The sequence below is a fragment of the Spea bombifrons genome, chromosome 12, assembly GCF_027358695.1.
Source record: "Spea bombifrons isolate aSpeBom1 chromosome 12, aSpeBom1.2.pri, whole genome shotgun sequence".
Lineage (NCBI taxonomy): Eukaryota > Metazoa > Chordata > Amphibia > Anura > Pelobatidae > Spea > Spea bombifrons.
In genome coordinates this window covers 33893583-33911250 of record NC_071098.1, presented here as the reverse complement: position 1 = coordinate 33911250, position 17668 = coordinate 33893583, and the positions used below count along the sequence as shown (strand labels likewise).

General features: G+C 45.4%; 1 protein-coding gene across 3 annotated transcripts in view; it reads left to right on the top strand.

Moving 5' to 3' along the window:
• The window catches only part of EPHB2 (EPH receptor B2), a 68203-nt gene that overhangs the window by 20183 nt on the left and 30352 nt on the right, over nt 1–17668 (top strand). For all 3 annotated transcript variants that reach the window (XM_053452194.1, XM_053452193.1, XM_053452192.1), the window contains exons 2-3: nt 8210–8274; nt 11712–12396. In XM_053452194.1, the coding sequence (XP_053308169.1) occupies nt 8210–8274; nt 11712–12396 (750 nt within the window). The remainder of the gene's footprint in view (nt 1–8209; nt 8275–11711; nt 12397–17668) is intronic.

The following is a 17668-nucleotide window of genomic DNA, read 5'->3' as shown; positions in this document are numbered from 1 at the left end:
ACACTCAGGACGAACAGGCGGCTGCCGAGCCCATTCACATGGGTTTGGTGGAATTTACTGTGTTGAAACCTGTTGTGAACTTGTGCAAAACAGATGAAGTTAATTGCCCAGTGAAAGGAATGGGCACTTTGTTAAGGCAGTGTGGAGGCTCTTTAAGTCTTCTCTACCTGTTGTAATGCCCCAAGGCCTCTCTCTGCCTGTCGGCAGTGATATGAGTCTCATGTTTAATGCAAACTCTTGTGTCTGTAGGGGCACCAGGGCTGCACTTCTGCTTGTCGGCAGTAATCAGAGATTATCTTCATTTACAAATTTGTTAATTACCGAATTTTCTTTCTCTACTGCTATACACGGTTTGTTCTCTCTGTCCTTCTTTCCTAAACTCATACCATTTCTCTGCTTTATTAAGCCATGCTTCTTTACCTTTCTGTCTCTCTCTCCTCGACTCCTAGTGTATGTCTTGTTCAAATGTTAAGAGCCTCTCACTTTGAGTGGCCTTTATGATGTCAGGTTGCTTGGACCTGGGGCAGGGAGAGCTGGCTGTGCAGTCACGGTGACCTCTCATGGAAATGAAGATATGAATTAGGGACGAAGGTATGGAGGATTGACTTTAATTAAGGAAATACCTCCTATGTGAAAACATTAGAAACACAGATCTATATTGAGGTATTCATGGATATCACCATGTGGCATAAACATGTTATCCTTTTAATTTTTTAAAGGGATGTTTGGGTATAATGATGGGGACTGGGGGGTGACGCAGAACAGCTGTGCAGAAATCTTGGTATAAAAATCCCACCAGCTGTCCCTTGGTTTCTCTGCCCACCCTGCAGCCCCCTCTCCTAATGTTCCCCTTTTCCTTTTAATAAAATTTGCTGGCACCGTTCCTCTGTCGCCTTTGGACGTCTGCAGCTCTTGGCCTCGAACGTCTGGCTTACAAAGAGAGCAAAACTCAGCCAACTCAGCACCCGGCTTCTGTGCTTTATTGTTAGCTGTGAAACCTTTCCAAAGAGGCCTTGTCCCCCGTACAGGAACCTCAGCATCTTGTAGTAGTTTTTACTTGTGATGTTTGTTGATGGGATGTTGAGCTCGGTTTTGCGCAGGGGGTCCAACCCATCCTGACACAGATGATGTTTCGGTCAGTGACCTGGCACAAGGTGCTGCATCTGCACTGCCATAGCCCAGCATAGAAATGTTTACTATACAGTGAATCACTTTACGTCCTGACTAACCCCCTTAACAAGTAACTCCACCAGGACGTTTCCAAACCTCCGTAACCAGTGACTCCACCAGGACGTTTCCAAACCTCCGTAACCAGTGACTCCACCAGGACGTTTCCAAACCTCCATAACCAGTGACTCCACCAGGACGTTTCCAAACCCCCTTAACCAGTGACTCCACCAGGACGTTTCCAAACCTCCATAACCAGTGACTCCACCAGGACGTTTCCAAACCCCCTTAACCAGTGACTCCACCAGGACGTTTCCAAACCTCCATAACCAGTGACTCCACCAGGACGTTTCCAAACCCCCTTAACCAGTGACTCCACCAGGACGTTTCCAAACCTCCGTAACCAGTGACTCCACCAGGACGTTTCCAAACCTCCGTAACCAGTGACTCCACCAGGACGTTTCCAAACCCCCATAACCAGTGACTACACCAGGACGTTTCCAAACCTCCGTAACCAGTGACTCCACCAGGACGTTTCCAAACCCCCATAACCAGTGACTCCACCAGGACGTTTCCAAACCTCCGTAACCAGTGACTCCACCAGGACGTTTCCAAACCCCCATAACCAGTGACTCCACCAGGACGTTTCCAAACCTCCGTAACCAGTGACTCCACCAGGACGTTTCCAAACCCCCATAACCAGTGACTCCACCAGGACGTTTCCAAACCTCCGTAACCAGTGACTCCACCAGGACGTTTCCAAACCCCCATAACCAGTGACTCCACCAGGACGTTTCCAAACCCCCATAACCAGTGACTCCACCAGGACGTTTCCAAACCCCCATAAGCAGTGACTCTGCCGGGTAGTTTCCAAACCTCCGTAGCCAGTGACTCTGCCGGGTGTTTTCCAACCCCTAATAACCAGTGACTTTGACAGCAGGTTCAAAAACCCTATTACCAGTGATTCCATGGGGTGGGGGTTCCTCTGAAAAGACCCGTGGGATCTCTTTATACTTCTTTTATTGAGAAAAGCAAGGTGGTGCAGAGTTATGGCTTTGAACTCTTCCCTTGATAGATTCGTGTCCATGCAGTAAATAATCTGAACGAGTGGCTAGAATTGGGATATTTGCTCAGATTTCAGACATTAGTGGAATCTTTGGTGTTTTATTAGTTGCCTGTCCTCCACCGTGTGACATTTTCCACGAGTTGCTCTTTTGTCGGGAATGCATGGAATCGGATCTGCTGAACATCTGGCGATTGCGGTAAAGCGCCTGCTCTGAGCTGCTGATTGGTTAAACACCAGTGATGACAGAGTGTTTCCATCTATCAAGAGCTTTCCACTTGCTCCCTTCTTAATTTATCCCTTGGGAGGCTTTTGGTTGAAGACCCCCTGTGCCTCTTTTTTGTCGTCATAATAACAAAATATCAAAGTCAACGTAATTCCAGAGGTACCAAGCAGGGTTTGCAGTTGTTCCACAAGAGCAACGTTATGGCGGCTGGCAGGAGATGTTGCTCTGCGCTCTGTAAATTAATTATCAATAACAACTGTTTACCTAGTCTGAAAATTATTTGCAAACTATCTGTTGATACAAGTGGCAGGTTCACTTCAGATTTTATTTCTTTGTGTCTGACGTGGGAATCGGTACCCCAGTGTGAATTATAGTAGAATGGTGGCACTTCTCCCGTCCACTGGGAATTTATATTTAGTTCTGCCCTCAAAATGCCTGCATATCGGCCTCACTGCACCCACTTAGTGAAGACTCAACTGCGGTCTCAGATTTCACTTGTTCTGGCCTTCGGAGGTTGTTTTTCTTTTTCTGTATGGTGTTTTCAAAAACCAGAGAATATGGCATTAAATTTCATATATACATTTTTTCACTTTCTGTAAAATTTCAGCCCTTATCCTCCAAAACTCCAGGCTAAGCCTCTGCTCAGCCCCGAGCTAACACGTGTAACGTATGTTCTAATGAATATTCACAATATGTTTGTGAAGAAGAAATCGAGATTGGAGCACAGATGAGCGAAGGATCAGGGGTTTCCATAGCCTAAGCGTAAATGTTTGTTTTTTCATTAAGTATTATTTTTTCTATTCCAAGTATCAATACTTTGGACCAACAGAGGCATTAAAACATGGATTTAGTAACCAAAGACCCTGGTAGGACCCAGATCCCAGTACCAAAGGAGGCATGCAGGGGGATGCTGGGAAAGTTGATTTAATTGTATAGAGGCCCAGTGCAGCATTTAAAAAGGTAGCAACATTGGGAAGCCATGATATAAGTCCCTGTCACAAGGGCTTAAAGTCCATTTCTACTTTTGAAACAATTCAGAATATATAACTTGCAGCCATGGAAAGTCTGTATTATTTGGTTCTTGGTATTTAGCCCGTAAGGTCGCTGCTTTATTTCCAATCTCTGCCAAAAAATGTTGTTTTGAAGTTTTGGAGGAAATCCAGACCCAGCAAAGTTTAGTGAAAGAAGAAGGACGTGGCTGGAGCTCTCCGTGTTTGATTGTACAAATATTATAATGGAGTTGGCGTGGACCGCACGTATCGCTTAGGGGCTCTCACAACAAAATACATTAATTAAAAGGATTTCTCCTAAAACTATGTGACGTGTTAGGTTGTTCCTAAATCTGACATACATTACCTGCTTTAGGAAATGCTTTCTGTTTCCCTAACGTGCACCACAGCTCTAACCCCTCGGTACAATCAGAAACCCACGTCCACCAACTTAAACCCCTCAGCATAGTTAGAAACCCTTGTGCAGCAGCTTAGAAACCCATCGTATCACCTCAAACCCCTTGGCACAATCAGAAACCCATCTGCATTGGCTTAAACCCTCTCAACACAATCATGAACCCACCAGCATCAGCTCAAACCCGTCAGCACCACCTCAAATCCACTTGCACCAGCTTGGTGCGACCTCAAACTCACACCTGTTTAAACTCTTTGGCGTTAAGATCACAGTGCAGGGAAACAGACTGGAAAATGTGCAATAGATAATTCATGCTTCTCCTTTACTATAGCCTTGGCCATGCAGGACAGCACTGAGAGTGGTGTTCTGTGGGATCCTTTGCATTATCCTAATCTCTCGGACCCAGTCTGGGATCTCACATATTTCTTCCAGGTCCCTAATGATCTTGTGATGCCTAGAGTGAGATAACAAGATGGTGAAAAGATTCACCGGGGTCTCTTCACTCTCAGTGGGATTCCTGCTTAGCTGCTCCAATTAACCCGGGCGCACAAAGACTCCCTCTTTCCGTCCCTTTTTTTTGTGAGGAATCATAAAAGCAGCTGTGCTTCACATGTAGCTTTTTCATCGTCAATTTATTTCTCCAGCTAATTGTACTTTTAAAACAGTCTGGAGCATCTCTGAACACGCTTTCACCAGTTGTTCTCAGTTGTTCGTGTATCTGTTGGATATCAGCCTCTAATTCTAAATATTCAAGGAGACTCCCAGCTGGATGTGACAAGAAACACCATTATTGATTAGTTGCGGTTAAAACATGTGTCAATAATGGTGTGTTATGTATGCAAGAATTCAGCTTTTTGAATTATTTGTGAATTATTTTCATGTGCGGACAGGTAAGGTCAATATGATGGGATGTCTACTCCAGACTCCACCTACTCCAGGTGTGTCGCCGTAGTGTGGCAGTATGTGCCATTGCATGGCGGAGCGTAACTGGTTTTGGATGTGGCGTTTTGGTAAATTATACGGATTTCATTAATTGCATCCAATCTGAATTCAGGTTGTTCCTGGTGTGTATCTGGAAACAGCCACATCTTTCACTGGAAATATTAATAATAGTTTTGGCTTCTCCCCAGTCCTTTATTTTAAAAGCAGCAGATGATCTGGGGGGCAGCACATGTCTGATGATGTCACTCATGAAGACGAGGATTCTACTGATGACATAACGTCAGCATTTTTGTCAGCTTTGGATTTCCTGTCCAGTTTGGGCAGGAGATAGTGTTTAATACATCTAGAAAGATAGGTTTTTGTGCCGTTACACGCATGTATTTGTATACAGGTTATATTATGAACTCCCAGTGGAGTTGTAAGGAGCACACAGCAGCCCCCAGCTCCGTGTTTATGTATATTATGACGTCGTACAGACAGACAGCAGCTCACAGCCTGTTGCTATTAGTGAAATAACTTGGCACCAAGATTCTTACTAAGAGCATCGTGAAAGTGCTTACTGTCACCGTGCCACAAGGAGACGGCCGTTCGTGGGGTCATTTGGGGGAATTCGCTACCTTCCTGCAGCTTGCTTTCTGCAGACCAAATGTTTCTCTTTGTACTTTTTATACTCGTACAGTATTTAGTGTAATGTAAAGTATGTTAAGTTAACCCATTCGCTGTCAGCTTGGCTTTCAAGCGCAGCTCATCAGACTGAGAACGGGTCCTTTCTGTACAGCGTCTGTAACTGCGTTATATTCGCGCAGCATATGGGGTTATATTCATATTAAACTTGGCAGCTTGCTGTGTCCGTGCGCGGCCCCTCTCCATGCTGATGAAATATGTTCTTGTTCGTAACGCTCGGTCCCCCGTGGCCCTGATTGCTGGCTGCTCGGCTCTGCTCCTGGGTGATCTGAGCTGGCTTCACTTTGCCTCTGGCTCCTTCACTTCATGGAGCGCTTGGGATTTTGTTCAATCTCAGTCCTGGTTTAAGAGGAAACGCCCTGAGCAGAATAATTCCCGGCTCCTTTTCTGTTATACAGATACCATGTAGATATGTAGATATATATCTGCTTTACCCCTGCTTGGTGCCGACCCCATATGCCTACAAGAGGCAGATGCCAGGGGCAAATAATTGCAGGGTGCACATTTTTAACCCAGTTGTCCTTTCATGTAATGCCACATAAGAAATTGCCCCAGCCATCTATGGGCATTGTACGCTTTGCAGCCCATAGATTTTTGGTTAAACGGTGAATAATGGCAAGGAAATCCTTGCCTGTCCCCGTCTGGAGATATCTTCTCACCCTGTCCTGTTTGAAAAGGCCTCTCTTGCATGGCTTTACGTTGGAGAGTCAGAGGGTGAAGCAGTGAGCGAATGTCCCCCCGGTACAGGGTGCTTGGTGGCCACTCTGCTCTTATCTCCTTCATAGCTCGCCCCGGCACCTGCCTAATCGCGGCACAGAGACTGAAATCCAACGTCTGCTTGTCGAGCTGAATGGTTGTTTCTTGTTGTGTCGCCTCTTATTCCCCCTCCTTCTCTCGATTTATTGATTATGTTACGTATAGAGGTTTTGTCCCATGCAATCCCTCCTATGGCCTTAATCAATGGCTGCCTCATAGATCAGGCATGATGCCGCTAGCGAAACACCCTCGCCTGCTGGGATAATGGAGGGCGATGCATCCCGCTACCCATTACTACCACTCCGTGCGGCCCATCAGCTATGCTCTGCTGGTTCATTTAGCAGGGGCTCCGATCACCAATATGCTGTGGAGCGCTGACCACTAAAACACTCACCCCAAACAGGCAACATACTGGTTTCATTGGCTAATCTGCATTGAAGAGACAACGTACATCGTGAGGAATAATGTGATTAACCCACTTTTACTGAAACAAAATGTACTAATAGCATATTAAACCAAATAAAACATTAATAGTCTTTTTAGCAGGACATCGTCCGCTTTCTCGTTCCGTATGAGCTAATAAGCCCACTTTTATCTGGTGTAATTAAGCCTCTCTCCTTCCGTCGGGAACGCGGTTTCTGGAAGTTTGGAAGCTGCTATGCCGGGGGCGATTCTGTATTATCTTCCTCTATGTGGGTTACATTCAGAGAATCCACCGGCAAACAAACACCCCCCACCCCAGCCTCATTAATTTTAATTTCCATTCTATCTTGGTAAAGATGGAGCAAAGTTTTCTTAAATTATTCACACAGCGGACGCAGGGAAGACGCCGAACACTCTCTAGAACAGCTGAGAAGAAGAAATACCTGGAAACCTTACTGAAACAAAGCTTCTAATTTAACGAATGTGCGTATCATGGCAGAACCCAGCGATCTCAAACTTTAATAAGACTGCAGTAATTCATCACTTACCCCGGATAAATCCCAACCATTCATTATCATTTCAGTTCAGGATGCAAGCATGGACTCTCTTGCCCCCTCCTTGTTTACTATTAATGCCTCTGGCAAATTGTGACCTAGATCACTTTTTTGAAGGGTTTCTGAAGGGTATTAAAAACCCAGTCCGGGTACATGGGGAAAGAGTCAGAAAGGCTAAGTTAGGTATATGTTGTGTTGTCTCTATTGAACCCTATGGCCCCGAGAGCCAGTACCTGCTGTACTGTTGTCAGTCACCTGTAATGAGGGTATCAGGAGGGTTGCGCAGGAGCGCCATTTGAGACTTGTTGATGAATTTGCTCCTAAAACGCAGGTCAATATCATCAGATCTGTGTTCCTTCACCAAAACACTCCTTCATTGTGATGTAATGAGAACCACCAGATCCTGCCCTAAAGGGGTGTCGCAGCAATCTTGGGGTGCTGTTGTAGGCTTCGTCGAATGGCCAGGAATGATTAGCGTTACATAGTGTCACCGATAATAAGCCGGCTCATCCGCACGTTACTTTTTCATTTAAAGAGAGTATTGAGTGCCGGTGATCAGGGGTCTGTGGAAGCCGGGTCAGGCCCTCCATGGTGCTTTCGTTCTGGTGAGTTTGGGAGGCCATGTTTCACATGCTTGTACGATTCAATCTTTAGAATGTTATCACTTGATGCCCTATAAAGCAGCTCATTGCGCTGTAATTCCAGAACTAATATTTTGTGTTGAACTGGGTTAGTAATATGATAAATCCAGCACTGGAAATAGAAAGTTAGGAAAAAGGGATGGTGAAAGGAGAATATTACATATAGCCTCGGGATACTTTGTACATGTATAAAATGGGCACTCTCACCTGCGTCCCAATGTATGGAAGAAACTTGAGAATTAAAATGGCCGTCCACACGAGACAAAACCATGGTAAATAAAGAGACTTTTTGTGAGGTTTTAGATCGACCCCCGGAGTCTTTAAATATAATGTGATTTTTTTTTTTCAGAAACCTTGATGGATTCAACGACAGCGACAGCAGAGTTAGGTTGGACCGTGCAGCCATCATCAGGAGTGAGTATGTTAAATGTCTGCCGACCCGCAGAGCCCGGGGCGTGATAACGACCACGCTGTCTGTATTTTCCCCACACATTAAAGGCCAGGGATCCCCCAAACTGCAACTACATATAAATAACAGGTCCTAAAAATGGACGCGAAGGACTGTCCACAAGATTCGCCTGTTTGGGAAGCCAGACTTAAGCCGTACCACAAGCAGTTGTGTTATTCCCTGGAAATGCGGGTGTGGGTAGTATTGAGGTGTAGGTAATATTGGGGCGCAGCGTTAACTATGATAATTTGTAGTTTTTCATGTTTCGATATCTCGGTGTTCAGCCTTTCATTTATTGATGGTTCATTAAGAAATTCTTTGGAATGCAGGCAGTGATTGCAGGTTATGCAGGTTCCTTCACCGCAACAAGACTGAGCGGTTCACGTTCTGTAGGGAAGGAGATCTAGCCAGCCGGCAACAGCGTTTTCGTTCCTCAAAGAGAGAGAGGAAAAAATGTGAAATTACTTATATGATGTCACTTCTGAACCAAAAAGAGGCTTGAAATGTGAAAAATGAAGACGTTTCTTTCAGATTCACACGCACCCTTGACAAGCTCGTTTGGTCCTGTGCCCCCCGCTGCGCCACTGGTCCCCGGCCAAGACGCTCCTTTTGACAAAATCGCTGAAACTTAGTTGGCATAAGAAAAGAATCTGTCAAGAATGGGGGGATTAAAATTTGTCAGACAAAATACCTCCTCCCCCCAGCCCCACGGAAGGGGAGAAAGGGCCTCCACTAGAGCTTGAGTCTGAAAACCAGCCTCCGTGGGCTGTCGGATTGTCAGAGACCAAAGGCTGGTGGAGCTGCGCTCGGCCCGGCTCATTCCATCTTTGATCAATGAGGAGAAGTTGCAAAAAATGATTGGCCCTCAATGGCTGAGGTCACAGGGCCAAACCTCTATTTTCCCCCTCTTTTGCAGCTTTTTTGTTGAATTCTCCACCACCGTCCAAGCTCGGCCCCTTTATCTCCATATTTTAGTCTCATTTCTCCTTCTTTCTAGGCTGCTAATGAGGCCTATGGACCCGTTGTAAGCGTTCTGAATGTATTATTGTGTTTGTCTCGGGTCCTCGGCATGTTAATTAGTGAGGAAGGAGAAAGGCAGAGAGCTCTAATTAAGCGCGGGGCTGTGACTTTCTTGGCCAAGAAAAAAAGAGACAGAGAGAGTAGAAGCTTTTGAGTGGCACATTTTGGCGGATTAGTTAAGCCGCGATGCATTTGGTGTCTCACAATAAAGGCTTTTTCCACAAAGTACGGTTGGCTTCCTCCCCTCCCCCAGACTCTGCCGTAATTCCCGGTCACTCTCCATTTCCACGCGAGGATGGGTAACCATGACAACAGGAGCGGCTGAAAGGGGGGCCTGTGAGAGCAATCAATGGCTCCCGAACGGCCGAGGTCCACCAAGGCCATCATTCACTGCTCCATGCCATCATGGCCCCTGCGAATAATCAGGGACCATCCGAAATTTAAAGCCTCTCTCGAATGCTCTATTTGGGGAGATGCAGAAAACCCCTTTGCTGGAAGAAGCACTGGTTTTGGGAGGGTTTGCATGGAGATGGGGTGTCTAAGAATGGCTTGTTCTTAACTCCTTCTGTACCAAGGTGGTACCTAACAAATTGCAAATCATCATTCAAACCGATACGTATTGTTTTATTATGCAGTGCAGCGTCTTTGTTAATACAATTCTGCCTCTATCCCCTTACGTCTGAGTATTGACAATATTAAGAGAGAGAGGATTATTTTAATAGCTGGAAGTATTCACCTGGGTCTTGCTCAGAAAACACTGTATACCAAGAGAAATTTCAGATGAGATTATTTGCCCATAATTACCATCATTTTGGTTAAGAAAGCCCTTTCGCTGATTTATTAATTTTCTGTCGCAGACTCATATGAGAAGTGGTCGTCAGGCTCTTTATGTCGCGGCACGCGTAGTAAGATGCTGCTGTGTAGTGATTTACACATTTATACGCAGTTTAACACGCAGCAGCTAAACACGGAATACAATGTATAAAACAGAATGAATTACTGCAGGGTCTGGGTATACAGCAACGCTGCCCATCCCATGCATTAATATCACCGTATATGCATCAGTAATCATTACTGCGGGGTCTAGAAAATTAGGGGTCAATCCTGCGATATTAGGGCCTGTTACCACGACGACGGAGGACATGTTACTGCAGCGTATCTGGAACATTAACACAATGTATCTTTACTCATTACTGGCAACAGCTCACGTGCACACGCTTTCTGTACCGTTTCTCTCAGGGTGTGTATGCACCATGTTTGTGTGAGTGTGCAATGTCAGTGTCTGTGAGTGTGCACCATGTGTGCACCGTGACTGAGTGTGCACTGTGTGTATGCACGGTGTCTGTGCGCATTGTGAGTGTACTCCATGTGTGTGTACTGTGAGTGTACACCATAGGGTTCAAGACCCTCAGGATTGTGAAATAAAGGTAACGTAATATGATAAACTGCAGCCTATGGGTCCCCCCCATCTGCAAGTTATGGGGCCCACAAAGGAAGAGGAAACACTAAAACGCTGAGTTTCCCAAAGTTCACTGGCAGTTTAGTGAGGTAAGCCTGGTACATTAATAAATTGCCCTCGTGCCCACGACTCTAGTGAGGCACAGACACAACGTCCATTCGAAAATGCAACAGGGAGATATCAGAAGCTGTTATCTGTTAAATGAATGCGGTTTCTGGGCCAGAGACCCAAGATTTGCTCTATTCCCGGCCAAGACACCCAAACGCCTTCCTTTATGGGATTAACCTTCTCTGTACTGGAAGGTCTGGGCCGACCCTTTATCTGTTTGTACTGTCTGTTGGTATACAGATTTATATATAGTGCCTACCGTTCCCTGGATTATAAATAAATGTGTATATAAAATATAAACGTCAACTTACTTACTGGCAGAAAACGCCGTATTCTGCGTCCGTGAGACGCGACCCTCAGACCTGCTCCGCACTTAGGTCCAGATTAAACTCTCAGCCCAAGGCTTTGTGCCAAAATGTTATCTAAGTAAAAGCATTAATAATGAACCTTTTGTGCCACTCCGTTTGTGGAAATTGATCGGCTTAAAGTATTGATCACAACCTCGTCTCGGTCGGGGAACGAGGGCTCTCACCAGCTCGTATTATTCAGCCATCAGGTGAACACGAGAGAGGTTTAAGAGATGTGGAGGTAGTTCAAGCTCATGGGAGAAATCTTTAAACGTAAATATTGTTAGCTAAAATGCTGCCATTGAACATAAGTAATTGTTGCTTGTAGATGCCTCAACCAGATTGTGCCAATATTTGGGACACAATTATTTGCCCTTGTGATGGCAGATAACGGTCCTCCCCACCAGCCATGGATAGCCAGTACCTGTGACATGTCTAATGTTTGTCTATCCCTTTCTTCTTGATGCAGTGGGAAGAGGTGAGCGGTTACGACGAAAACATGAACACCATCCGAACGTATCAGGTTTGTAACGTCTTCGAGTCAAGTCAAAATAACTGGCTAAGGACCAAGTACATCCGCAGGAGAGGCGCTCAGAGAATCCACGTGGAGATGAAATTCTCCGTGCGGGACTGTAGCAGCATTCCCAACGTCCCCGGCTCCTGTAAGGAAACGTTCAATCTGTATTACTATGAGTCAGACTATGACTCTGCCACCAAGACGTTTCCTCTGTGGATGGAGAATCCTTGGGTTAAAGTTGACACAATAGCCGCTGATGAAAGTTTTTCCCAGGTCGACCTTGGAGGCCGTGTAATGAAAATTAACACAGAGGTGCGGAGTTTTGGACCTGTCTCCAAATCTGGATTCTATTTAGCATTCCAGGACTATGGAGGATGCATGTCCCTAATTGCAGTAAGAGTCTATTACCGAAAGTGTCCTCGAGTGATCGAGAATGGGGCCGTATTCCAGGAGACATTGTCAGGAGCAGAAAGCACCTCTCTTGTGGCAGCTCGAGGGATATGCATACCCAACGCAGAAGAGGTGGACGTACCCATTAAACTCTACTGCAACGGTGACGGAGAGTGGCTGGTGCCCATTGGGCGGTGCATGTGTAAAGCCGGATATGAATCGGTAGAGAATGGAACTGTTTGCCGAGGTAAGTAATAACCCTTTTCACATGTTATAATATCAGGAAGAAAAATGTCAGAGGCGTCTGCTACAGGAATGAAATGTGTTATACAGGCGTAATTGTTTACTGGTGACTACATTTCCTACCAGTGGAATGTGATGTCAGTATTATGAATTTCCTACACAAGCAACGTGTATCCTGTGTGGCAGGATAACTTGGGCTTGGGGGGTGCTATTGAGACAAGAGGTTAGGGTGACCCCATTCTGACTGAACACATTTGAGGATGACGCTTGTAGTTTTCACCCCGTGCTCGTTATTATTTCCGGTTTCAGTTTTAGGTGCCCTGAAAATCTTATTTATGCAAATGTTTCTGGTTTTCTGATCGTATCCATTCTGATTTTCATCGCCACGATTGCTCTTCTAACATTCCAAGAAAGAAAATCAGCATTTAAAAAAAATCTGCATGATACAATAACCAGATTCTGAGGCTCATTTTTGGTTTTCACTTGAGTGAAACTGGAATTAACTCAGCAATTTTACACAGGACTTTACTTATTTACAATCGTTGATCCAAAAACTTGTTGCCTTTCTTACTCCCTGACATTCCAATAATATTATCTGTTACACATGCAGATTCGTGCACATTGATAAAATGTTACCTCTTACTCAGGGAATGCAGGAAATCATTAAGGAGTTTTGGCCATTTCTTTTTACTAAAATATGTTTTTATTTAAAAAAAAAAAAAAGGAACGGCAAATATTGCGCGCAGGGAGACACATCGTCTACTGACAAACTTGTAATTTTCTTCTCTCTCTTGATTAAAAGAAAAGCAAATATGTTTCTAGAAGGTGCAGAGTTTGCCCTTCTGAGTTCTCTCTTCAGTTTCTTAAACCCTTTTATTGTGCAGAAGAGGAAATAAATTATTGAAACTGACAGTATGCAAGTTTGCCGATAAGTTAACGTTAAGACCTATGTGTACAGAAAAAGAAGAGCGCCCTGCACTAGAGGACCGCATTGGGAGGCGGGTCCCGCGGGAAAAATATTCCCTTTCTAATTCACAAAACAGTAAAACTCCTGTTTACGTACACAGCGCAGGGACATGCAGATATAAGTGCACATTTCTCAGAAGACTCCAGGTTTTGGAGATTTCTCAGAAGGCTCCAGGTTTTGGAGATTTCTCAGAAGGCTCCAGGTTTTGGAGATTTCTCAGAAGGCTCCAGGTTTTGGAGATTTCTCAGAAGGCTCCAGGTTTTGGAGATTTCTCTCCCAGCCTTTAAATGCCGGCATATTCTTCTTTATGGGTTCGAATGTCAGGAAACTGAGCCCAAAGGACCCTCCACATATCCGCTCCAGTCTGCTTTCACCAGTTTCACTGAAGCCTTGTATTTCTGCATCTGAACACGTGTGTCATTTCACATCTGGTTTAACTGCTAAATGTTAGGGGAACACAGGAGGAGAGATGGTAAGTAGCGGGGACAGCCCGAGTCGCAGCAAGGGTGATGTCATCTGCTGCGAAGTTGGAACCATCTGTGCGATTGGCCACTTCATTCTCATGAAATATCCTGAGATGCCACACAATATCTGATTGCAACACCTCATTAAACGGTAGATATAAATACGCTCACAGCCTCTCAGGTCTGGCCTGGCCGACTTGCTGACAACTTTCAGCTTGTAATACTTAGAAATATGATTGGTTACCATGAGATCGCAGACTCCATGCGACAGTTTACCTTTCAGAAGCCCTATCTGACTCCGAGTTTAGCAGCACCCCTAACATGAACTGAATGCAGACATACAGTAGCAGGGTGTCCACTTAAAGTATCTGAAGCTAAGGCAGCCATGTATATATTAGCGAACATGGAGATAAACCCCCAAGCATCTGGATAGTAAGTTAAAAATGGATCCCAATGGATTGTGCCTCTTGGTATTATCTCAAGACTTAAAGCCCCATCAGCCTTAACCATTTGCTAATTTGGTGATTTGATATTTTTCCATTCATAGTACCGGATGCACTAATTATCAGGTAGAGCAGAAGCGATGTTTGTTCTTATCCTTTTCACTCAACACAGAAATTCTTTCTTGTTTTGTGAGATTTTTGAGTAAAGAGAGAAGAGATATTGTGCAGTTTGTCCGTTCCTAATACGGCAGCGAAGTCTCCAGTTTGCTTGCTTTATGTCGTTTCAAGATTCCTATTTTTTCCTGGAGACTCGTTCATCATTTGGGTTCTCCCAGCTCTTTGCGGGTTTTCCTGTAGGCGCATCACTCTCTGTGTTCTGCCCCAAAACCACAGCCGCAAAACGTCTGCAAGAGACAGTTTCCTAAACTAACCCCATCTGCTACCGCTCCTCACCCCGTTACTGCCCCGGGCATCAACCTTCCACGCTGGGAGGGCCGTGAAACTTCCTCACTTCACTCATCATCATCCTCATCTGTTGAGCCTTCTGCTGGGTGAGCTGCGGCCCCAGACTTCTTCCATCGGCCCTCAGCTCTCTCCGCAGACATGCCGGCTGCTTGTATCCAGCGGGCAGGTTAATTAATGATGTGTTAGTCGCTGAACCATTCTCATGTCTTTAGGGGACTAATCGCTGACCTCATTATCCGTTACCTAAATGGCGTTTCAATATTTATACCACCAGCATTTGGTTACCGTTTTTGATGCTCATCGTCCCGTGTAAATGTAGTATCAAGAGTCATTATAATTTAATGCATTAACCCTTAATGATAACCAGTCCATGGCAGTGATGTATTTTACAGAATTCACCAATTGTTTATGGATCATGCTGCATAAGTAACATTTACAAGAGGAAAGAGGCTGGAACTTGACCGATGGGTGAAAGCTGAGGTTTCTACTTGATTATAATTATGAAAATTGTTAAACTTAAAGTAAAGATGTAACACAGAGTGTTACAGCAGACCGGAAAGCGGGATTTCTCCCTAATTGAAGTGGTTAAATAACATAAAAAATGGATGGAGATTCTTGGGCAAGTTTCCAGTCGCAAAATGTACTGTGATAAATCATGAGAGAAACTTAAAAGCTTATTCTGTGTTGGCTATAGAAATAGGGAAATATGTTTGCATGGCAGAGGCGTGTGTAATGTACAGCAATGTCTAACAGATGCTGCACCTACCCCCTCCACTGGGAGATCTGATCCCAGCAAAACACCTCCTGAAAAGGGATGGCAGATTAATATTGATACCCCCTCAGGGGATCTGGCCAGGGATCTGTTAATAATCTAATCCATGGGAACCTCTTCTAGCAACAAAAACTTTGGGTGGATTTAGATTTCAGCCAGGACTGTAGCAGCCACCAGTCCAGTGCAGCCGGCTGCAGAAAACCGGATCACTTCGGGGTCTTTAAACGTGGTTCACAGGAAAGATGGATCGGTGGAAATGGGGGGGCAGTCTCACCCTAAAATAGACACAGCCATGTGCCTGGTGGGGTCTCTCTGGACAGTCCTGCTGGGGTCTATTAAACACCAGGAAGCCCCCAGTCCCACCAGACACTTTCTCAAAATAAAACTGGACGCTTTGTGCTCATTAGGCTGAAGAAGTTGATGTCCTCCACGTGGTCTGTTAAGACGTTTGGAGGAAATGGTGGGACCCGTTGAGCAATAATCCTCACACGTTTCCCTCTCTCCTTGTGCATATCGCTTGGAACTGTGTAAAGAAAAAGCACGTTCAGTCCACGACCATTGCCAGGCCGTCTGTGCCACCATATTGAATTCAGCTTGTGATGGGTACGTCTCGTTGTCACAACTGATTGGCTGGCAGTATTCACCTATAATGATATTAACATCTGACTGAAGCCTTAGGGAGCCCGGGAATGAAATGCAAAACACCGGGAAAACTGTCAATCAGACACATCCCCCACTCCTGACTCACAACGCGGTTATTTTATGCAATTATCACCTGCTTTCATCTTGTGACGGATACCCAGATATCCTATACCAGCTTCATGCCCTCTGTAATTTGGGGTAAATTCTCTTTTTTTTCCCTGTTCCATTCATACATAAACATATAAAGCAGAATGTTAAGATCTGTGCATGGATTCCCCCCCCTTTCGTGGCTCCGTTGCATGTGCCGAACGTGATCAAACGAGCCGGGGATTCTTAGCGACAGCTGCTGCCGGGAAGGTGGGACTCGCGGACTCTGGAAAGAATTATTGATGCTGGTGTAGAAGATGCGGTTAGGAGACCTTAATTGTCCTTCCACCCCCGCGATTAGTGCTTTATCAGGACTGGGCCCTGGAGAACATAATCAAAGCCTTGTGGGATCCCGGTGTCATCCTGTAACACGCAGTTAAGAGCCAGTAAACAGTCAGGTATGAAGCACGATTCTGGCCCGAGCGCTGTGGATTTTGGGATCCCTTCCAAAGAGCTCCAGTGAAAGTATTATCAGATGTTAAAGAGTTTCCCTGGCGCAGATCATGGTGCATCTGGTTAACTCGTGCTGTGCTGAAAGTACTAAGAATTTGGGGCAAAAGTGCCCGAGATACCCCTAAGGTTGTAGAAGGGGTATAATAAACACTGAGATATTACTGGTGATTTTTTGTCACTGGGTTATAGTCATAATCCTGCCATACACACTTATAGCAGTTGACTGGCCCCCAGTGTACATGTTCCCAGGGTTGCCACCAGTCCACTAGTTTAGACGCTAATTGGAAGTGCCCCTAATTTTTACATTAATGGTGGTAGCGGATCAGCTCACACAGTTTGAGCTCTGGACCACCGATGGGGGGAGTAGACTCCTCTTGCAATCACCACTGACCAAAAGGGTCTGTAAGATGGCAGAACCTCTAAGTAGCAGAGGCACGGATGTCAGCAATCCAATATGCGGTACATAGAGCAAGACACTTAAATGGTCAGGCAGTCCGAAGCTCGGGAGAGGCAGCTTCTCACAGTAGACAGGCACAGGTGACAAGACTCATAGTCCAGGGGCAGTCCAAAGGTCAAAACACTACGGCTAGCTGCAAGGGGCACATCCCATTCCTTGAGAGGTCGCACAGGCATGCTTTATGGAGGCCGAGACTCGGCATTCTGTCTGGCAGGCACACTGTGTGAAACGCCGTCAGGTAAGAAGCGGTGACAACTGTGATAGGAAGTGGTTGATTTAAGAGGAACATGTTAACTCCAGGAGCGATGATGAATGGAGGTGGAAAATGTGGATTCAAGAATAGCAATGGATTTATGGGGGGCTGTGGATTCAAAAGGAGACAATGGATTCAGGGACGGGGTAGATTTAGGGGGAGGCATTCGATGGAGGAGGAAACTGGATTCAGGTGGAGGCGGTGGATAGAGGA